The sequence below is a fragment of the Pomacea canaliculata genome, linkage group LG8 (genome assembly GCF_003073045.1).
Source record: "Pomacea canaliculata isolate SZHN2017 linkage group LG8, ASM307304v1, whole genome shotgun sequence".
NCBI classification, from domain to species: domain Eukaryota; kingdom Metazoa; phylum Mollusca; class Gastropoda; order Architaenioglossa; family Ampullariidae; genus Pomacea; species Pomacea canaliculata.
In genome coordinates this window covers 10,370,422-10,394,327 of record NC_037597.1, presented here as the reverse complement: position 1 = coordinate 10,394,327, position 23,906 = coordinate 10,370,422, and the positions used below count along the sequence as shown (strand labels likewise).

The 23,906-nt window shown below is 37.4% G+C and overlaps 1 protein-coding gene across 13 annotated transcripts in view; it reads left to right on the top strand.

The window, feature by feature from the left end:
* Positions 1 to 23,906, top strand: part of LOC112571203 (kinesin light chain-like) — a 44,522-nt gene that overhangs the window by 1,546 nt on the left and 19,070 nt on the right. For 7 of the 13 annotated variants that reach the window (XM_025250054.1, XM_025250049.1, XM_025250051.1 and 4 more), the window contains exons 2-10: positions 358 to 453; positions 10,566 to 10,809; positions 11,177 to 11,407; positions 12,283 to 12,370; positions 15,155 to 15,383; positions 17,301 to 17,388; positions 19,371 to 19,472; positions 22,024 to 22,107; positions 23,261 to 23,350. In XM_025250054.1, the coding sequence (XP_025105839.1) occupies positions 395 to 453; positions 10,566 to 10,809; positions 11,177 to 11,407; positions 12,283 to 12,370; positions 15,155 to 15,383; positions 17,301 to 17,388; positions 19,371 to 19,472; positions 22,024 to 22,107; positions 23,261 to 23,350 (1,215 nt within the window). In that variant the 5' untranslated portion in view covers positions 358 to 394. Of the gene's footprint in view, positions 1 to 357; positions 454 to 7,370; positions 8,008 to 10,565; positions 10,810 to 11,176; positions 11,408 to 12,282; positions 12,371 to 15,154; positions 15,384 to 16,798; positions 16,887 to 17,300; positions 17,389 to 19,370; positions 19,473 to 22,023; positions 22,108 to 23,260; positions 23,351 to 23,906 lie in introns of those variants that run through there. The other 6 variants (XM_025250042.1, XM_025250044.1, XM_025250053.1 and 3 more) reach the window with 6 other exon arrangements.

Genomic DNA, 23,906 nt, shown 5'->3' with positions numbered 1-23,906 from the left:
GTCATTTTTATGCATTCTTTTCATAGTAGCATGCAAAGGCAGTTCCTTCCCTCCCTCAACAAGGTGTGCCTTATTTTATTGTAAACAAGCAGATGAAAGATAATTAAATGTACAACACACTAGTAGGTTCTCTTGCATGGTAACAGATAACTGCATTCACACAAAATCACAGTATTGATTCAAAGTTATGTGTACTTTGGGTATAATTGCTTACAGCATGCCATCATCATTAGTTGTCCATTATACTTCAAAGTGATGGTGACAAATATTGCAATTTTCTAATTTTTGGCTTAACTTTTTATAGCATACTAAAAATCGCATGCTTTGCATGTTTAGTGTATTTTATTTAAATTGCAGAACATGTGAGTGTTCACTGCATGTACTGGTCCAGATAATGGAAGAACAAGGAACCTCAGTAACATCACAGACCCTCTCCCAGTCCCAAGATGACAGGTGAAATGGGTGCTAAAAGCAAGATTAAATTTTTATAAACATGCACACCTTCATAATAAAGTATAGCACAACATGTAAAATGATGGCAGTGTACAGTCATTGCCAGATTTATTTGTCGTTCTACATGAGTATCAAAGTCAGTTTTTTGAATGTTTTCAAAGACTTTTCATAGCAGCTGTTTATGATCCCTTTGTGAAACAGCAGTTTATTTAAGTTTGAAAATACTCTATGTTGACCAGATTCATTATCGCAGAGACCATACATTTTTTCAGATTTTAAAGGACAACTACTCTCAGAAGTATGGCTTTTAACATGAAAAGTAAAAGATATTTAAAAAAAAAAAATAAACAGACTAGAAATAATGATTACCACTTTCCCATTTTTGACCTGTAAGAAGATGCTGAAATAAACCTCAGATTGCATATTCAAGATGATCACAATGCCCCTTTTCTATAATATTCTCCTTTTGTTGAAATTATTTATTAGTTGATCTACAATTGGATTATGCCAACAGTTATACAGCTCAAACCATGACTATCGGAAGATATGTTGTAATCCTTTATAAGCATTCCAGCTACAATGTGCACTTGTGGATGGTAATTGAACAAGAAGTAGTGAGTATAGGAGTGTCGAGCACAAAATTAATCAAAATGGGAATGTAACCATTTCCACTGTTATTTTATCCTTCATATTTTTTTTGTCATATATAAATTTTTTTAATTTATTGTCTTACTCAGAATATGCTCCTCTTGCCTCACTTTGCTGAAAGACCTAAATACAGAAGCAGTTTCATGCATCTGTTTGCTGACTAATAATTAGCTTTTACTTTATGGAGAGCTTGAGAAGTTTAAAGCCAACTTTACAGATAAACATGAGATGGGGCTTTGCCTGTGCATGATGCTGATAATTATAGATCAAAGAGGTACTCGTATCATTGCCAGACAAAATGCTGGGGAGAAAGAAGTCGACCAAATCACCCTAGATCACAAAGGAGGTCCTGGAGCGATGTGAACAAAGAAGAAACTGAGACTTCAAACGCGAACGAGTCCTGAGGCAGATGAGGCATACAGGAAAGTCCATCGCAAGGTGTGAAAGAATATCAAGGCTGTCAGGGAAGCCAGATGTTTGGAAATCGATAATGGTATGAAATGGGATGACTTCACATAGGCTTTCAGTCTGGTTTGCACTCTCTCGTGTGATGGGCCATTAAGTAAAAAGGTGAAGATTGAGGACAAACAGGGTCGCCTGTTGTCCAAGCAAAAGGACGTCCTCAATCGATTCCCAGAGTATTGAGATGAGCTATAAATGCGCCAATCAAAACAGATGAAAACATTCTAGATATGGTGCAGCTATCAGAAGACAATACTCCAGGACGTACAAGTCCTGAGAGCGAAAGTCAAGGCAGCAATATTGATAAGCAGGCCCTAAAAGCTGCAGGGTTCAGTGATGCCCCATTGGAACTTATCAAAGGAGGTGAGGACTGACGGAAGTGCTCACGATGATATGTCGCAAAATCTGGCAAACCAGGAAGTGGCCACGTGATCGGTTGCAGTCATTGGTAGTGCCCTTGCCAAAGAAGGGCAACAGTTGCAAATGCGAGAATTATCAAACAATCAACCTAGGTTATGCTTAGGGTACTCCAATGCTGACTGACAGCGGCTGTGGAAGAGATATTAGCTGAAGAACAAGCCGGATTCCAGGCTGGCCGCAAGACAATCGAACACGTCTTCAGAGTGAGAGCAATGGTAGTAAAGCACCTTCAGCATAGTAAAGCTCTTTACCACAACTTTGTTGGCTTCAGAAGGGCTTTTGATGGAATCTGCCACAAAGGTCTGTGGAATGTACTGCGATCATACAGCGTGGATGAGGGTCTCATCCTGAACATCAAAGCTCTGTATGATGGGTCCAGAAGTTCTGTCCTGCTCAACAGCCAGGTGGGGGAGTCCTTCCCCACTACTGTAGGTGTTTGCCAGGGCTGCCTTCTCTCTCTAGTGTTGTTCAACATCTACCTAGAGAAAGTGATGCGTAATAAGTTAGAAGACCACAAATCCTCCATCTTGATCAGAGGAAGACCAAGTAACCTCCTCTTTGCAGAGGAATAGACCTGATAGCGGGCAACAGCAGTGAATTACAGTCTCTAACAGACAAGTTAGACGCATGTGCACAAGAGTATGGAATGGAGAAGAGCGAAAGAGCAAGGTCATAGCAAATGCCTGGTAAAGGCTACATCAAGTTGAATGGGGAACAGGTTCAGGCTTCAAATATGTCAGCTCGACCCTAACTAGTGACAGTGGTAGCGCAGAAGATGTTCATTGATAGATCACAGCCGCGACAGTGGCAATGACAAGACTGAACAGAATTTTGAGCAGCACAAACGTCTTTTTTGCAACCGAATTGAGTCTTTTGTCCCAGTCTTGCTGTAGAAAGTGAGACTTGTACATTGCTGACAGACCAAGAGCGAAAGATAGCATCGTTTGAGATGAAGTGCTACAAGAGAATGCTTTGAATTTTAATCAAAATAGAACTATTTTTATATTATACTCAGCTTTGAATAAATTATTACTAGCAATATCTAAGTCATATGTGGCAAACCTGGATGTACATGTATATGGAATAGCCAGATGTAGCTAAATAGGAAAGTATACATTAACTGGCAAATAAATTTCTCCTGAGCAGTGTCTACAGAGCTCATTTTAATTGACAATAGTGAGGGAAAACACACAAGAATTTATTTTGGTAGCTTTTTAACATCTGATGGAAATCATAAGGAGAACTTAAAGAACTAAATCAACAGAGGAAATGAAGCTTTCATCAAAAAATATAAAGAAAAAAATTTGGAAATCAAGTGTTCTTACCAGGAATACAAACAGAAGAATTTGCTGAAGGTGCATCTTTTTGGTCATGCTTTGTTGAAATCTGCTGATCTGCTGGAATTATTGAGGATGGATGCACTGCTTGTTGCTGTTACTGACCTAACAATATAAACCCATGTCCCCCCTCCCCCCCCAAAAAAAAGCAAAACAAAAACAAAACTGCGTAAGTCTGGCCCCTGTAAGAAAATAGAAGATAAGAAAGTAACCTGGGCATAGACCACTGGATAAGACGGTTCCCTTTTGGACAACAGATGAAAGTGGAAGAATAAGATATAGAGGAACAGTGTCTTTCCTGGAGATATACACTAAACAGACAGGAGTGGAAGGTTTTACTAGTGAAAGTTATCCTGACGACGGGGATACCAAGAGAACACTATTGAAGAAACTTCCTTGACAAGAACAGCGCAACTACATGCACATACACAAGATGCAGTTATCTGCAAGTGATAGCACATTTTCTAGTTCAGAAAAAGATGTACACTAATGTTATCTAAAAATCAGTATTTAACAAAACTTACAAGATGCACACAGGTTATGAACTGTAAGAATATGGCAGGGATTAGCTGCCTATGCTATGTGAATGTATCAGACCATCCTTTGTATTCCAAGACTTGTCTATCTTCAACAGTGCCAGACATAAAGCTGCACCAAAACTAATTTCTGTGATGAAAGATAATGTTGATGCCTTTCATGGTTAGAATTTTATATTGTAATTAAATGTTAAAGGTGGTTTTGGAAAAAAACAGAAAATTTTATGATACTCATATTCTTTAGGTTAGGTAGACTGTTTTTAATAAAACACATTGCTTAAATTTGTTTTCATCTTTTACTAAATTGAACTGATTAATTTTATTGTTTAAGCAGCTATTAATAAGATTGTACATGAGAAATTTAAAATTGCTTACAAATTGATTAGTTTGAACATAATAGGGCTAAGAATTCCACCTCTGCATTATAGCAGTAAAGTGTGGAAAAGTGAAATTTTATTTTTTGAAAACAACTAAAATGGTAGACTGGTTGACCATAAAAGCTGTACATGAGCTTGATCATACAAAAATTATTGACAGACAGCATTTACAGGCTGTTATAATTAGCTTGTTACTTCACTTTCGGTCCTCTTATATGTTATGGCTGTCTCAGGTTTTAATAATAAATAGGACATTTGTATAGTGCCTTTTTCAGACTCAATGCACTTTACATACAGGCATGCAAATACATCATACATAAATATAATATTAATTAATACATCATATTACTAGAAGAAGTAAAAAAATATTATTGCTTGGTGCAGTGGAGCAGGCATTTCCCCTTTCTTTAGTGATCCAACTGATAGGATCCACCAGGCCCTGCAGGAAGAGGCGATGCAACTTGCAAAAGCGAGGGAGCAGAGTCTGATGTAAACTTGCTGACTTGTCACTGCGATGTAGTTTGTGGCTACGTTCTGTTATAAAGCACAATGGTCTGGTATATGGACTTGAAAACCTCAGGACAGATTCACCAAACAAATGAATAATTCTGTCCTTGACAGCAGCAGCTGCAGTGCTTGCAATGGCGAAACAATGACTGTGTCACTGAGAACTTGAGCTCTGACTCTTGCTAACCAGCAACTTTTCTGTAAACATTGCCTTCCTGTCATTGTCAGATAATGTCACCTAAATCTCAATAAACTCTCCAGACACAAACACAGAGTCTAGAATCGATGGACGATGTGAACTGTTTGCTGTGGTTGGGTAGAAAGAAGCTGTCAACTCCCAGACACTCTGTCACTGCATTGCTCTTTCTCTTGCAGTCCTTTTTCTTGTTTTTCAAACAGCTGACCAAGCCAAAAGATGAGAGATGACATAAGACTGTTGCATATCTCTGTCCAGTCCTTTCTGTTTGGTACCTTGTTATCATGTGGTGCCACACTGCTGATGATGTGTAACACTGCACAGCTGCCTGTCTTGCAGCTTTTCACAGACCTTTAACTGCTTCTCCAAAGGAATCAAACATGACAATAGACCAGAGACAGAGCAAGATGCAGGATGACACGAAACACGTATTATCACCAGACAACAACGCTTAAGCTTTCAAGGTTTTGCTATCAGATTCACAAATCTGCAAGCAACATTATTAAATGTTTTTTTACTTATAGGCTTTTTTATACTCTTGCTTATCTATTGACCAGATTGTGGCCCTTGCAAAGAGTCAGAACAGTGGTGCATGCCTTGTTTTCCATAAATCAAAGCATGAGCACACTAGAATTTTGCTCAGGAAATGTCATTAGTTGCCAGTGAAGTGTCATAAACAGTACAGAATCCCTACCCTACTTTTTTTTGATAATTTCAGGGTATACTTCATATCTTTTTGCTATTCTGTCCACTATATTCTAGATCACTTGGATACTCTAGAGAAAAGCTGCTGACTGTTATTAGGATGAACTGAAAGATTGTTGGTGTGTGTGTGCTGCTTCAACTGTCTGGAGCACATTTCCCTATCAATGAAATGCATGCTCATTGTCAGCATTTAAGAAGCAGCTGCAGACATGCATGTTCAATGATGTTTTTGACTGACAGTCTCTGCTTGTTAGATTATGAAGCTTGTTACACTTTCAGCTCCAGTATGATCTTAGTATATCTTATTATCCGCAAAGCACCATGAACCTTAAGGAATAATGCAACATAACAACTTTCATCATTATTAGATGTATGAAAGGGAAAAAGCAATAGGTTTTGCTTTTTCGTTGTTCATTTAAATAATTTCATTTTCAAATTATGTTAATGTCACAGAGCTAGTTTGTGAATGATTTAAATCATTTCAGTACTGGACTAATAACAGTTACTTCTGCATTTTGACTGACATGGCAATAGAACAACCGGATGTACATAGACAGGATTGCTAGTTTGGGTCATGTGATCCAACATTTTCCAGTTGTGGCAAAAAGTGACGGCAAAAGAGCGTTTGTGTTTGTATATTCAATAAGTGATCAGTCATGTGCAAGTTCTAGATGTTGGCATGCGCATTCATTTTTCAGACAGAAACACTTCAAGATTTTTGCTAAAAAATCTATTCATAGACACCATGACAATTTGCTTAATGTTTGGCATTTTACACACTCACACTGCTCACTGTCTAGCCTGTTACCTTATGCCAAGCACTTTCTTGGAACTACCATGAAAGGAAGTAGTCAGCTATGTAAAACCATGGTGGTAGTATTCTGCTGCTGCATATTATGCTCAGTTGTACATGAATATATAAAATATGGGTTATTTATCCCTCTGCAAATTTTTTTAACTTTTGACTAGTGGAGAGAGCACCCATGGTGGACAGGTCAACTCAGAATACATTCTTAATACTTGCAAACACAATGATTAGCAACAACTTGCTACCATAAGACAAGTACTTACACAGGAATCGCTACTTGTAGTATAATAAGCTGGGAGATGTGGGTTTGTTGGTCTTCAATCTGTGATAATGTCCTTTTCATGTTGTTCCCAGTCTAAGGTGTAAATTACTCCAGGAATACTACCAACATGTATCATATAATTACTTTTATATGAAGAAATTTTATTCTTTTGATACTGATATTGACTGTTGAGAATATCTAGGTTCAACTAAAAGAGGTACATGTAGTTAAATTGTAGCATTTTGACAAACAGCCAGTAGTCTGGAAAATTCAGTGACTTGTATAACTGCTAGAATCACAGACCTTCATTTAGTAATGTATGCCCGTGAGTACTGGTTGTCGAGCTTGCACATGGTCACAACAAAGATGTATTGTTACCATGTTTGGTAGCTGATGTTCGGCCGACTGGCAGGGACGAATTTTATTTTTTTTTTTTTTTGCCAGATTACTTCGTCTTTTCGATTATCCGTTAGACAGGCGAGCAAATAGTTACCACCTAGCATTTATTAAAATGAAAGTTTCAAAAAATATTTTAGTAATCTATGAAAAACGCGCGCTGAGGTTGACGTGGTTTTTGTGTGCATTTGTGCGATCAGGAGAGAGAGAGTGACGCCTGACATGAATAATTTATGAATGTGGCCGCTGTTGTCTGGTGAGGCGATTCCAAGTCAGCGGCGGTGGTGTTGGAAGCAGCAGCAGTAGAATGCGAGCGTATTGATCGGCCCCCGGAGTACAGCGTAGCGATCGATGGCGACTAGTGATGCGCATGGCCCAGCTGTCCGCCCGCACTGGCGGCGTTCAGCGCTACTGCGACTGTTCCTTCTCTCCAGCTTTCTGCCTGCAGTGTCGTGCATGGACTAACCGTTAGATCGGGCGTTATGTGTACTAGCCGCCGGCAGCTCTGCTTAGCATGAAGACCGGCTGAAGCCATGGTATTCTGTCTCGTGCAGAAAAGGGGGAAACAGACAGGCCTCGCGTAAGAGGCATTCTCACCTCCTGTTTGTTTCTTCCGAGCTTCTGCAGCAGAAGCCGTTGCAGCTGGGTGATGTGCCCAGGGACCTAAAGATGTGCTCATTTGAGGGTCTGAGCGAGCACCGAATTGCTTTGTACCGGGCAGTGCAGGCCATTACTGCGACTGGATTGTCCGTGCTCACCCATACACATAGTGGGCTGCTCCTGCTGTCTCCAATCTATAATTCTGATGGTGATCGCATAGCTTCTGTCTGTACCATCGGAGTTGAACCTTTTCACGGTTTCTTCCACAATGGATACAGAGGCGGCAAAAAATTACAGAAAGTAAGTGGTAGATCAGTTTAAAGGGATAATTTCTTGTAGGCAGGATGCTCTTTTACTGACCACCCCACTCCTTCCACAAAAAATAGGTGTTCTGCGACTAAGATGGTTTGCGTCAGCTGAGTTGGAAAATGCTAATGACCTGTTGGTTTTCAGATATTTTTGTTGACTGGAAGTTGTGTTGTAGAAAACACTAATGAAAATGACAGACCCAGTGGACAGATGTGTTTTCTTGTCTAAGAAAAAGAGCTGTAAGGCATGTTTATAGAACCCTCTTCTAGTCCATAATGAAACAAGAACGCTGTCATAATGATTGCCTGGGGAAGGGAAAAGATCCAGGTGACAGCTTGGGATGGTATAATCAGCAAAGATGCTTGTCTAATGTGTCCTGTGACTCAGCTATGTCTGAGTCATTCAGGAAGAATATATGCACACAAGGCTTATTGATTTTATGCAACAGCTATGCTTAAAGGGAGCCGGTCACTCAGGTACATATTTATAATAAGATGTCATACAACGCAGATGTGTATATTTAAGAAAGATAAACCCAATTTTACCTGTTGTTGGAGAATTTAAGAAACTACCAGTAAGTGGCTTTTTTAAAATTGTAAGCCAGTGAATGGTTTCCTGTTTATTTCAGTATTTTTAGACCTATTGGAGCAGGTATTATGGGCAAAGGTAGACAGGTCTTTCAGTGAAGCTATCTTCAAAGTCAAAATGACACAAGGTTATATTTTATCTGTATTGGAAGGGTAGTATAATATGCACTTACATTGTTTAAGGAAAAAAAACCGGACAAGATTTCAGAAAGGAAAATATGAGTGGATGTTATTTCATATATTGTCTTTGTGCATTATCTCATTATGTAGATGTCCTAAAGAAGACAGAAGCTGATAGGTTGAGAAGTTAAGTGATAATGTTTTGGTCCATTGTTAACTGTGGTGTTGGAGTTGACCATAATACAATAACAATATTTAAGGCAATAAACCACAGTGTAAAATAACAAAAAAAATCAACCACATGTTTGTGTATATGTGCTTCTGTATGGTCATGACTTTTATAAAAACAGATTAAAATTTTTTTGATGGATTCTCCAAGAATCTATTCCACTGGTGATGGAGGAGTCATTTGTGCTCATTGTGCCCAATATTTAAAATCTTAATGGATTAAAGTGATAGTAATTTTTCTGTCCATTTCAAAACTCTTACAGTCTCTTTTTAATATGTGAAAAACATTGACTTCTGAAATAATAACTTATTTAAAACATGTCTGCACTTCAGAGTAAGTGCAGTACAATAATGAATAACATTCAATGATCCATGTATGCAGTGGAAAGTAAGTAATCCATCATCCCCATCCAAACAAATGAAAAACCAAACAGCTCAGCTTTTAACCATGTAAATACAATAGATATTCACAGAAAAACAATGTGCACATGTTGGTTGGTTGTATATTATGAGAAGAGTAAAGAAAAGCACTTCTGGGTAACAACTACCATAACAAATGGTGTGTTCTAAGCCAGAAGATGAATGTGAGCTCAGTAGGCTCCTGGTTTCTATGTGAAGCTGACATTTATGGCTCAGTGAATGATCTGCATTTTATGTCCTCTAAATGTGTAAAGAGAAAGTTATGTGGATTCAGCACATACAGTTTGAAAGAAGGTGTATTCTGTGGGACTAAAAACCTGGATGTTTGTTCCTAATGTTACACAAAGTAATGTGTTTTGTAACTTGATTGATACAGAGGTAAGAAGGTCAGGATTTGAGCAGGCCTTCAAGGCATTTCTAGACAGAATTTACTGAGGATGCAACTTGAGGCAATGCTAATATGCATCAAACACATCTTCAAGTCTGTCAGGATCTTATACTTTAAAGACAAATCAGAACCCATAACAACAGTGTATAAGTATTATTTACAAGCAATAGATACTTTTTCAGAGAATGATTTAATCTTCAGATATATCCAACTGTTACATAAAGGAAAGAAATGATGTGTTAATGGAGTATGCATGCTAAGGTGACTCAGTTTATATATGCAGTGTAAAGGATTCATTTCATGCTGAGGGTCTTACACTAAAATTGGCTACAGGACCATAGCCAAATAAAGCATAAGATTATTTTACAGCACATCAGGCTTGGTGACATGGATAAAAACTAATTAAAGTGCCCAACATCTATTTAGATGTAACATGTGCTTATATTGTAAAGATGCATGTGTAGTTAGAAAAATATAGGTAACAAGTGTAGCTTTGGTTTATTATTTAGTCAGATGCATCTTGAAAGGCTGGCTGAAATTGTCAAACACATTATGGGATGTCATATAGATCCTGGGTTAAATAAAACATTGAGCAATATTTAGATCATGAATATATTTGTATTAAATGCAACCTAAAACAAAAAGAGATTAATTTTATGTGTGTACACTGTAAGAGAATTAGACAATTATAAACCTTTAATTTTTAGTGCTGTGTTAAGTATAATTAACAAAATTGGAGTGTTACCAACAAACTACCAGGAAATCATATGCAGACTATATTACAATTGTCTCTAAACCATCAACAGGAAAAAAATTGAGGAGATAGGAAAGATGACAGCTCTCAGCCAAGATGAGATTGTCAGCAGCACAAAAACAGTAATCCAGGGCCTAGAAACATTAAAGAATGAACACCATCAGATCCTTAACTCTCTCCTCTCCTCCCTCAAAACCATCAAACGTGAAAGTGGGGATACTAACCTTGTGGAGGAAAAAACTAACATCCTCAAGAAATCCCTTGAAACCATCGAGCTTGGCATTGGTGAGGCACAGGTATGTCCTTTTTTTTTTTTAATTGAATATCTAGCTTTTACGTATCAACTGTGTTGAGAATACCAAGAGTGGTGATTGTAGTAAGTGTTATGTCGCTTCCTAGTTTAGCAGTGTCGGATCTGATGATGGGAAAAGAAAAGAGCTTCATCCTAGATAAAGATACGGAGGTAATAAGTTTCGCTGTATTGTCATGATTTATTTTACATATCCATGCATTGTTATTTTAAAAAGTGCTGCTTTGTGTTATTGTTGAAAGTCTTCAAGCTTAGTACATAAAGGACATGCACAGTTGTGGTTTCAAAGAATGCTAGAAGAGAGACATGAATGATTCTGTTTAATTTCAGTTGACATTACTTTTGTTTTGCAGGTGATGATAGCTCTCACACAGCATTTTCAGAGTGTGGAGGCAGAGAAACAGAAATTGCGAGCCCAGGTTCGGAGACTGTGCCAGGAAAATGGCTGGCTGAGGGATGAACTGGCAAATACACAGCAGAAGCTGCAGTTCAGTGAACAGAAAGTGGCAACACTGGATGAGGAAAAGAGACATCTTGAGTTCATGAACGAGATGAAGAAATATGACACTGGCGACTCCAATGTTGTAAGTATGCAAACACTCAACCAGTGTGTTGTCATCTCCCTGGACTGTGGTTGAGGTGTGGGATTGGGGTGCAAGGTCTCCAGCCTCAAAGAGGCCCGCCCAAAGCAGCTACCATCCTTGGCTCTGACTTTGGTAAAAACCAAAGAAAAATGAAGGACTTCCCTGTCTGTCCACAAGGTAAAGCACCAGGAGCTGTGGCCAAAGTAGGTGGTACATCATATCTGGGAACAAGAAGCACCTTTGCCACTCTGCCAGCTTTGCAGCATCCCCCAGAAAGGGTATCTGACTGCACAGGTGTTGAATGCAGAAGATACCTTGATGAACCACAACTTATGTTAATTTAAAAAATAGCTTAAACAGAGAAAGTGGCTTTTAAAAGTATGATGATGATGATGATCATGAACACTGATGCTAGTTTTATGGTAGCAGCTCAGCAATAAATGCATAGTTCTATTATATTTTTAAAAACTAAATAAAAGCATCCTTAGTTTCCTTACACAGTGGGGTGATCCGGTGGCACAACGGTTATCACCTGTCACAATGAAGACGTGCTGTCCTAGGTTCAGCTCTCATCTCTGCATGTGGCATCTGTTTACTAGGCTGGTTGCCTTGCCATGATATAGCCATAGTTAATGGCTTGGCGTAAAACAAATACCCCCAACACTCCTTACACAGTACCTATACTTGTATTTTTCACATATAATTTTTAAAAAAATGCCGCATTACCTTATATACAACTAAGTAGAAAGTGTTTAATATTTTATTCACATGATACACATCCATAAATTAAGTCCACAGTCCTGACGGAATGTAGTCAGTTTTTAATTATGATGTATAATGAGCTGCTCATGATGCATTCATTCTCATCTACACAGTCGACAGAAGAAAAAGAGGCAGAGCCACCTTCACAGCCACTTGACTTGGGCTTTCCGGATGATGATGATGATGGCCATTCCCCTGAAGGTTACACTTGTTTATTACTTAACAGTACTAAGGGCTTAGCAAAACAATCTGGAGATTTAAAATAGGAGGTAGTCTTCAACACAAAATTACTGTAATCAATTATCAGAATATTTTATTATTCATTGTGTTATGTTTTTATGCTCATCTTTTATGTGTAAGCACATCTTGGTTAAAAAAAAAATAGTCTTAATTCTTCCACAAAATTGCTTGACAGAAATAATGCTTTAGACTTTTTTTTTTAAATAGAATATTTATACTTGCTTAGCCTGTACAAACTGTTTTGTATGCTTGTGGCTGATGCTCAGATTACATGTTTTTGACAAGTTTTGAAAAACTCTAATATGTTGCATGTATGTGAGCAAGCTTTAAAAAGGTTATGGTTATCATTTTGGATGTACTTGTTCAGATTTTAGGAAATATACAGATTTAAAATGCAAATTTATTATGCTACATTTCTAATTAAGGCCAAGTATGCCCCCTTCAATTGACGAAAATTTTAACTTTTAGCCATTTTGCGATTATGGCATTATGAATGTTCAGCATGTCTTCTATCCACTCTTCAGGTGGTTTTTCATAAAACTATCTAGAAATATGTATATTTTGTCACTTAAGACAATGACTGAGTTCATAATAGCTTTTGTGTAGCACGGAATTAGGGAGAATAGAGTGTGTCTGGAACATAGCAACATACTCAACCTTTTGAGAAACTGGGTCACATCACACATCGTCAGATAGAGCTTTCAATCGCCTTCAGATAAAAGCTAGGTCACGGCTGATAGAAGGTTCCCGTACTATGATTTGGGGTCTTTTCTAGACAAGACAAAGGATTGGAAATTTCCTAAAATGATCACAATTCACTAACGTCGACCTTGAGGGGTTCTTAGGTCACACAAACACGCTTTGTAAGTTTTCGGGTATCCCACAATCCAAATGTCATGGCTTTTGGATGAAAACAAATGTCGACAGTAACTCAAAGCTAGTTCTGGGAATACTTTCTGAGACATTAATGCTACATATTAAATATTCACTGTGCCTGTCAGACGGTTGTTTTTTCTCAAAATACAATGTGCAAAAGAATAAAAACCACGTTTGGCAAACGTCTCGGGGGGGTTGGTGGGGAGCGAAGTTTCGATTTCTGCTGCAAATCTTGGTAATAATCAGGACTAGATGTGAACATTTGCAAACTTTGAGTAAACTTAAGAGCTTGTTATTTATGTACTTTGTCTGGAATGTAAGGAAACAGAGCTTTACATGGTGTGCACAGAGGTTTTTTTTTTACAGGTCATTTGTATTTTAAAATTTAGTTACAATATTAACATGCATGTAAACTTCTAAACACTACTAGCTTTATCATTAGCTTCTGAAGTAGCAGACAAAAAAAAAAATCTCCATACAGCTGAAGCAATGAATTTGTTGTCAAGCATGGATATTGCATCAGAAGCAGCCAACATTGTGTATAAAATATCTGGATCTAGCTATATAAAAATACTACTTGATGGTTATTTCATTGCATGTAAGTCAAACCCTTGCCCTGGTTGTCAACAAGAAAAAGAAAAAAATAGACTATCTCATGCACACATACATCTCTTGCCACAGTCCCAGACATAAGCTAAGGAGCAAAGTTTGGGTGGGGGCTGGGTTATCTTACTCAAACCAAATGTAACAAAATGTGTGCAGACTGGCGATTATGCATAATATTCCTAACAAATAAAATGAAGAATGCTATCTAGTCATGTTTGTATCCATTCAGTGTCTAGAGAGCACATCATTGTCAACCCCCTAAAAGGCCAGACATCAGATGTTTTTCCCAGAAATCTTTGATAGAAAATAAGGAACCACCTAGCCACAAAAATCATGCATCTTTAATCTATGTGACTACAAAGGTGATCCATAAAATAATCACAGCATACAGAAGAACAGAATATGAGCAGCTGCTCAAACTCGGATGCACTCAATGACGTATGTCTACATTCCATGAATAGGTTATACTCCCAAAGAGTTCTTTTCTGAAAGTTCAGTTCCATGTGCAGTTTGTGTCTTTAATGAAGAAGCTTTTGAACTAACATCCTTAATAAAATAACTATGTTGATGTTCATCCCATCACCCTGCAACTTGCTGGCTAAGAAAGATGAGCACAGAGTGTTTCCTACTAATGCTTCTACTTAAAAAAATTGGAAGCAGTATGTGAGACAGCATCACTAAATGTTAGAAACCAGAGATGGAAATATCTATGAAGCTAATGGATACTGGACCTTTACATAACTAACTAAACCTATTACTGTGGAGCTTAATGTTTGCGAACATCGTTTTTTTATTACTGTGTATTTTTTTGCAGCCTAGTCAACATTTAGACACAACTGCAAAATGTTGACTTTTAAAAGTGAAATAATAAATTTTATTAGTTGTGTTAAATTTATATGCAGGAAAACATTGAAAGGTGGTTATATTTTCCATCAAACACATAAATTATGTGAAAGGCTTAGATAAAAATGAGTTACTAAAAGTCTACTCACAAAATATAAGCTTTTTAAAATGTTTCTTTTGGCGCCATTTTGGATCATTTCTATGACAACCAATAGCGTGACAAGTGCAGTAAAACTATTTTTTGAACTCCCATTCAATGGCAAAATAGATGATAATTAAAAAAATTCAGCAATATCTTGTGAATATAAATTTTTTTCTTTCTGGGCGTGTTAGGCCTTAATAACAAGCAACAATTTGGTATCAGAAATTCTCAACCCACCCCCTAAACCCTCACCTCATATTTATTCTTTGCTCTTTCAGTGTTATCACCAACACAGCCAGGTGCTATGGCTTCAGCAGCAAGTGGTGGGTATGAAATTCCTGCAAGACTGCGTACACTTCACAACTTGGTGATCCAGTATGCATCTCAGGGACGATATGAGGTGGCTGTGCCTCTCTGCAAGCAAGCACTAGAGGACCTTGAGAAGACCAGTGGCCATGACCATCCTGATGTAGCCACTATGCTCAACATCCTCGCGCTTGTCTACAGGTGCTTAGATCTTTCACATTATTTGGTTTATGATTTCTGGGTTTTATGCTGTGTAGGAGAAATTACAGTACACAATAAACAAGAACCATGCCATGATTGCAGATTGTGCTCTGATATAGTTTGAAAATTGTAAATTCGAGTCCATTCTTTTGAAAATAGTCTTTTATCATTTATGGCTGTTGTTTTTAAATTTGAGTATTAATTTTAAAACATTTGGCACGAGACAGCTCTGCATCTGCTAAAAGTCTGAGAAAATTTACTTAAATTAGGTGTATAGAAATTTAAATTAAGTGTTAGGGCTACAACTTTATTCCAAAAAATAATGTACAAGGACCCTTTTCTAAAATAGGAGAAAATGTGCATATCACAGGGAGAAAAACTGCATAGAGAAAACAGCCCTACCATATCAGAGCTTTGTAATACTTTGGTAATTGTTTAACTGTGTGTCTGTCTTCCATCAAGTGTATGATCCAACTGGCTGTTGCTTTAGGGCTAACTGTCTCATAAGGTATAATTGCAATCTGATAAAAATTGCCAAATGTACTTAAGCTCAGCGAAATCTACATTCTGCCCAGAGTTGGCACTTGTTCATGGATATTATGTAAGACTTCCAGACTTGAGCAGCATCACAACTGGCATTACCTTTGTGTATTTAGACTGTGTCTGTCGGTCTTGTTTGTTTGTAGATTTAAATAGATGAGATTGATCATGTTTTAAACATGGCTTACCCAGTGAATCTGCAGAGAGCATACCTGCTTCTATCATGTCAGGTTGTGATGAAAGATAAATGTGACTATCTGCATCTATCTGCCTTCTGAAACTGCTTTAATCTTTTTTAATTTTGGTTTTTGATCACGTGCCTTTGATGGTGTGGTTTTTTTTTTTACACCATGATATATTGATGATTAATATATTCCCTCATATGCTAGTGCTTATTAGCTGCAATTAATTGGCATTGTTGGAAAGGTCCGAGTCAGTTTTTGCTTTTTATGTTTGTATGATCATATTTCATAAAGAAGTTTTCCAAAGTGGTCTTTTGAAATTAAGATAATGAACATTGTTTAAGATCAGGGTCACTAGTTATCAGTTGGTTCTTTACAGGAAAGAGTAACATAAGACTACCAGTTTCTTTAAAACTAAGAGCAACTTTAAGTCTCTTTCTCTCTCACTTAATGGGATGAAGGGCAAAGCACTAATATTCCATCCACCAAAAAAAAAAAAAACAAAAAAAACCTGGTACCTGCTTTATATTTTGAATCTTGGATGGTTTTTTCTTTTGTTACTTATAACATTTAACTTTTAGATGAGGTAAATAAACCAGTTCTGAGCTCAGTTTCTGAGCACCTATGGGCATCCCCTGCTTTGGAAGAGGTTAGCCCAGCTTACACAGGCCTGACCTAGCAGCTGTGTTGCAGGGACCAGGGCAAGTACAAGGAAGCAGGCAACCTACTGCATGATGCCCTAGTCATACGAGAAAAAACTCTTGGCAAAAGCCATCCAGCAGTGAGTGATTTCTCTTGTCCCCTTGCAATACAATGTCTTCTACCCTAAGAGTGAGTGCTATACATTTTTCTTCACTTGCAGGAGAAAAAGGAACAGACCTTTGCTTTCACAGTTGTTTCGCTTTCTTTGCAGCGGTGGCATGCAATCTTCACGTGAAAGGAGATCTTTTAGCTGGTTTTATTTTTAGTAAATTGTCAGAGCTGTAAAAATTTGTAGTCTCTTTAATTTTTAAGAAAACAGTACTAAAGTTCTTCTTTCGCGACTGATATTGCAAGCTGCCATAGAGGATTTTCATAGGACTGGCATTGGTTCCAGAAAAGCTGTGCTTCATGACAGAAGGTTTTTTAGTTATTTGCTGATTGTTCCTCCACCATCATTTGTTGTTTTTTTTTGTTTGTTTTTTTAACACCACAGAGACCAGGGGAAGTACAAGGAGGCAGCAAACCTATTGAATGATGCATTGGGAATTCGTGAAAAAACCTTGGGGCCTGACCACCCAGCTGTGAGTCTGGTTGTTGTCATCCCCATCAGTTTGACACTTTTCCTTTTGATTTTCCTTGTGCACTAGTTGTCTCATGCATTCATCTATTCCCTACCCTTATTGTGACTGCAGCTTTATACCTTTTTTTTTTTCAATTGTTGTGTCTGCGCCTTGTAAAAATAGTTGTGACCAAGGCTTGTTGCTGCATTGATGATTGATCTCATTCAAGATGGTTTTGAACTTGTATCTTAATTCCCTTATTGTCATGTACTTTTCTCATGTTTTTTCCTGTGACAAAACAAAGTTTTTTATTTTTATGGCAGCACTGTTGTTTTCCATTCTCTTGTATCTCACATTGCTGTACCAAGAGTGAGAAAAGTGTTAGATTAAACTGACACTTAAGCATTAAGTGGCATGTATATTTGAGTGGTTTTGACTAGTTGAACCTATATTTTATCCCCTTAGATCAATGCCAGAAGTATGAATTTCAGAATCTTTCAGTAGATTTTATGTTCTTAATACACTTAGTGAACTTAAAGGTTTCATTTTTTTCCTGTTTCTGACATTTTTTTAAACTTTTGAAATTGTTTTTGTAGTGAAGTCTAAATGATTTTATGTCTTGAATTCTTGTACCTATCAAAATCTTATTTAATGATGGAAAAGAATCTTCATACAAGTGTTTGTTCATTAGACTATTTTTGTCTTTCTGCAGAAACTGTTTGCTTTTTATGCTTATTTTTGTACTTGTTCAGAATGATACATAGGTGATTTGTACTATCAGACATTTGGAGTAGTATTAGAAGATCATGGTGCATGGAGCGCTCTTGTGCATTGTGCAGACCCACCTCCCCCATCCCCATTCTCGCCTCTCAGTTCTACAACCTGCCTTTTTATATACATTGTTATCATCAATCCTGGGTTTTTATTTTAAGAATTATTACATGAGGCAAACTTAAGGTAATACTTTTTTTTGCTTTGGCAGCTTTATTCCCAATGTTGAAGTGATGTGTTTGATACAACAGGTTTGCTAGGGTGTAAATTTGATTTCTATATTCAGGTGTGTTTGTGCATGCGGTGCATGTGTGCCCACATGCATTCTTGTCACAACAAGGAAGTGCTAGGCTAGATGGGATGTGACTAGGCTTAGGGATAGGAGTTAGGGTTAACCAAGGTAGTAGTGAGGTTGTCAGGGTTAGGGTTAGAAGAGTTTTGAGGAGAGGTAATCATATCTAGTGGTAAGGCTGGAGAATTGTGAATTTTGAGGTTGGCAGCCAAGGACCCTAAGGATGTTCCTCAGTTGTAATTTTTACCAATGGGTGTATAGTTTCAGTTTTTCCAAATTTGGACTCTGTGTGTGTGTGAGCGAGTAAAAGATATGCAAAGGTATCTTGAAGGATGTATAAATTATTGTGATGTTAGTGTGATACATGTGCTCTGTTATATCTATAAAGCATGATATGCTTCTTTAAATTATTGGAGTTTGTTTGGTGTGCTTTTTAAAAAGTTTATTGAATTTATCACCTATGCAGGATAGAAATAGATATGCTAGCTGAATGAGATACATTTGCTTTTCGGATAATAACCTTGATGACAAATGTTTGCAGATTGTCGGTTGTTTGGGGGCACTGCTGTCATTTTTGAAAATGATACTAACAACTTCCTTTGTTTCTTAATATTTTTCACCTTGTTTTTGCAGATATACTATTTTTAGATAACGTGCACACATTTATGTATGCAAGGGTGTTGCGTATGAGTATTTTAAGCTTATTTTCTCATAAGAATTCATACTAAAGAAAAATGCAGTAATTATGCAAAGAAACGTATTGACTATGTATACTTCTTCCTAGCTGACTTTCAATTTTTACAGTTCTGAATGTTACTGGATAAGAATGATTTACATGTAAAGGTTTTAGCAGCTTTGACTATGTAAACAGCTTTGATATCAGTGCTTTAAGAATGTTTTTGAAAAACAGTAATCTCTGATCACTTTATATTCATACCAGGTGGCAGCCACTCTTAACAATTTGGCGGTACTTTATGGGAAGCGTGGAAAATACAAAGAGGCAGAGCCTTTATGTAAACGAGCCTTAGAAATAAGAGAAAAGGTAAAGCTTTTTTTTAATTAATTAAAAAGTATGTGTGGATAGTACCCCTGTTTTCAGCGCAATCATATGCATTAGAAATAACTCACATTCATGCTTTTCACTTCTGGCCAGTTAATGTGTGTATTTCAAGACCCTTTTCTGTCATTAATAAAGAAGCTATAGAGATTTTCTGATGTACAGGGAAAATAGGAATATAAGAAAGTATTCATAGTACCCAGATTTCAGACAGGAACTATGAATGGTGTTGGAATGTTTTCATGCAGCCCTTTTTATCTATACATATTTGGCTGTGGGGAAAGAAGCAGTAAAGGTCCTTGCTGGTTTCTTGCAAAGATTCTGGAAACACAAAGACTGGCCCAAAATATGGCTTCATTCCAGAAGGGAAGCAGTAAACAGTCCCAAAGCTACAGAATCATAAGCCTAATCAGCCACTTAAGCAAAGTGATGGTGAAAGTAATCCAGAATCACATCAACACTACAACTGATGGAAACAGGTTGGCTTCAGACCAGGAAGGAGTGCAGCTGAACAGATCTTCAACTGTCACATTCTGATATAAAAACATCTACAACACCAGCAAGATCGCTTCCACAATTTTTATTGACTTTAAAAAGGCAGTTGACAGTCTGGCATGAGAGACTGTGACACATAATGCAAAATGTTATCAAGGGCTGTGCAAGAGGCCAGTGAGTGCTGTCCTCAACAAACAGCCGGGAAACTTCTTTCAGACAACAATCAGTATCTACCAAGTATCACCTGTACTCTTCAACTCTTTGTCACCATCACACCTTCATTACCATTGGTGGGTAGCTCCTATGGCAATCTATACTTTGCAGATGACATTGATGACAGTAAATTGCAAGACCTAACCGACAGATAGCGGTAACACATATGAAATGGGAATGGAAACCAGCACTGACATTGTCATGGTTAAAACAGTGACAATAACAAACCACCTGAAGTAAATCACTTTAAGTACATGGGAACCACTCTTTCCGAAGATGGCAGCTGTATTTTGGACATCTGCATCAGGATCACAACAGCAACATCGGCAATGGCTAGGCTAGATAGGATCTGGTGTCGCAACACCATTAGGTTTGCTAGCAACTAGAGATGTACTAGTCCCTTATAGTTACCATTCTATTGTATAGATGTGGGATGTGAACTCTGCTTGTTGATACAGAGAGAAGAATCCAGGCATTTGAGATCAAGTACTTGAGGATATCCTACAAAGAATGCAAAACCAATGAATTTGTTTGGAACTCAGTTGCTACCCTTGTAGGACACCAGGAATTCCTTCTCACAACCAGCTCTGGATGGTCTGGCTCGATTATGTGACATGGCATAACACTCTTAGACAGTTCTCAAAGTATTTTGGACCGCGGACTACTTTACTTAAGTAAAAAATATGGCAGACCACCAAGGCCTAAAAAATCACTGTACTATGAATTTCAAATTTAAATTGCCGCATTTGTTTCATTACAATTCAAAACTAAATGTCCTTTTGTGACAGTAGTATAGTAATAAGTTGACATAAAACTACCTACCTCGTTCTTTGTAATTAAAATGTTAATGCGAGGGATTCATCACTTCAAACATTACTTTGCTGACATATGACGACTGCAGCTTTGAGAAGCACTGTACCTTGGGTACCTTGAACGGAGGCTTGACCCAAAAAGGAGGAGAAACAGAACTGGTTTGCAAACACTGGTTTGAAGGAATGGATGGGTCATTCCATGCAGGACTTGCTCACGACCACGCAAGACAGGCTTTATGAGCCATTGTATACGGACCACCACTACCAGCAGTCTAGCATAACTGTTCATTGACTGGTATCAGTCAAGGGATGAATGAATTGAAAATATAATTAAAATGGCCACTTCTTCTTGATCCTATTCGCCCCCAGTGGAGCATAGGGCCACAACTAAAAGCCTACCTATTCTTGCCTCAGTCTCTTGTCTAGGGCATTCTTCAGTCTCTCCAGGATGATTCTGGTGAGCACCTTTCTAGGAATGGACAACAGTGTAATCCCATGCCAAGTTGCAGCACTGTCAGGTCGCCTTTTCTGGGTAGCTTTACTAGATAACCAAGCTTCCAGTCTGCTGGAACTCGCTCCTGTTCGCAAATTTTCTGCAGCAGGGGGTGTAGCATCTCTGCTGTGGCTGTTGGGTCTGCCTTGAGTACCTCTGCAGGAATGCCATCTGGGAAAATGGCCATTTCACTTTGTTGTTATTATATGATTAATTATTGAAATATTAATAAAATGCGTATCTTCAAATCACAGTCCTTAAAATATAACAGTATGCCACACAGTGTTTGAGAGGAAGTCACAAAAAGAATAGTTTTTTCTGAGAACGTGCAGGATTTTTCATAGTATATTTTTTTCCATTGTTCAACTCAGAAAAATTAAATCAGGTTTAAGATAAGGAGATAATATTAAGTTTAAAAACTTGCTTAATTGTGATTGGAATAGTTTAGTCTTAGAACATTGTAATTTATTGATGGTGGAAGTACTACTCCAAATTAGTAGAAGTTGTTAATTTGATGCTGTAGGTGCTTGGGAAGGACCATCCTGATGTTGCCAAGCAACTGAACAACTTGGCTCTTTTATGCCAAAATCAGGGCAAATATGAGGAGGTAAGTATTTCTTGTATTTGAAAATAAGACAACAAAATCTCGAAAAGAATTTATTTGTAGAATAGCTCCTTTTTTTTTATTTCAGAGAACAGAAAAGAATATTGCCATAGATTGTATTTCTTGTGGGTTGCTTCCAAGTAAATTTATCTTCACTGTAAACAGGCATGTCTGTGTTTACGCATGCACTTTGGTAATTTTAGCAGCTTTGATCTGATTCTAGGTGTGAATACATACATTTGAATATAAGACATTTTCTGTTGAAAAATTGAAAAACATGCCAGAACTGCAGATGGGAAGATTTAAAATGAACTTGCCTGTTTATGATGATTATGTACTTGTAACATGGCCTCCCCAAGCACAAAAGGCCAGAGAATGTAGTTTTTACGTAAAGAATACATACCAGAGTTAATTTGATAGAAGGCTTTTGGTAGAGTTCTCTTTATATCAGTTTGGGTAAATAAAAAAAATAGGAAGGAATAAGTGGAATAAGAGGGATGGAGTATGATTAGATGCTGAGTGCAAAACTATTTAAATGAGTAGGTTTACTTCATTAAAAAATATCAGTTCCCAGAATATGAGTGAAAAATACTATTTCATTCACAAAAAATAAGCCTTTGAGCGTTGCAGTTCACTCTTGAGCTTTGGAAAGAGGGGAAGACATATTTCCCAAGATTCTACAAACATTGGCTCAATGGGCAACATTTCATTGGCTTTGTTATTTCATTTATGCCACTCAGATAATTTAGACAGTGATATTGATCAGGAGTGTTTGGTCTTTTGTGAACTCTTTGGTCAACTATGTGGTCAGGTTATTTAGGTTGTAGAATTTAATTGGTTTCCTTCTAGATTCTACCATTCTTGTTCGAATTTAATATACTTCATTTGATATTTCTCTAAACAGCATATGTAATTTCTTGCTGCAGGTGCATGCACACATATTTGAAAGTGAAACAATCTGAGTAAATTATATTCAAGCACATAAAACCACAGAGTAGTTCAAACTTTTAATTACTTGACTACTAATGCCAAAAATCATGTACATGTCCATTTGGGCCTCCCCTTTACTTGAACAGGGAAAGAGGTCTTTCATCAGCTTTCATATTTCAAATACCATTATGCCTAATAAATGTCACATGCAAGCTTTCATCAACAGGTAGAGCAGTACTATCAGAGAGCACTAGAAATTTATGAGGGCAAACTGGGCCCTGATGACTCTAATGTAGCAAAAACCAAGAACAATTTGGTAAGATTTTGTATGAAATGGTCACTTTTGTAGTTGCCTTGTGACACTGGCAATTGTGTGATACATTGGTGTTGGCTGTCATTTTCATCATGGTGGTGTTGCTATGCTTCCTTCTTCTTTTATGCCCTTTGTTACCTTTGTTAGTTGGTATGTAATTATTTGCTGTTGTACGTGTTGGATGAGGGGGAAGCTACTGCATTTTTTTATTTTTTTTTGAGGGATACTAAATTTTTTTTTTTAAACCTTGGAACAGATGTTTGGGATGTAGTGAAACAGGTAAACCTTAAATCTTAGCTGACTCATCTGCTAAATGAATATATAAATAAAATTTTGAGTAATAATAGGAATAATAATAATAATAAAATGTTTGTATGCACATATCTCCCCATGATGAGTGCGCTCATTAAAAGCAATACAAAATAAAAACATGTTACATCTGAAGCACCTTTGGTTGGGAGTAGCGGACAGGTTTGAGACGTTAAAATATGTAGAGAGAAAATGCAAGCTCTATTTGTGTTAAGGCTGCCATGTACTCCAGTAAATAGGTTAATATATC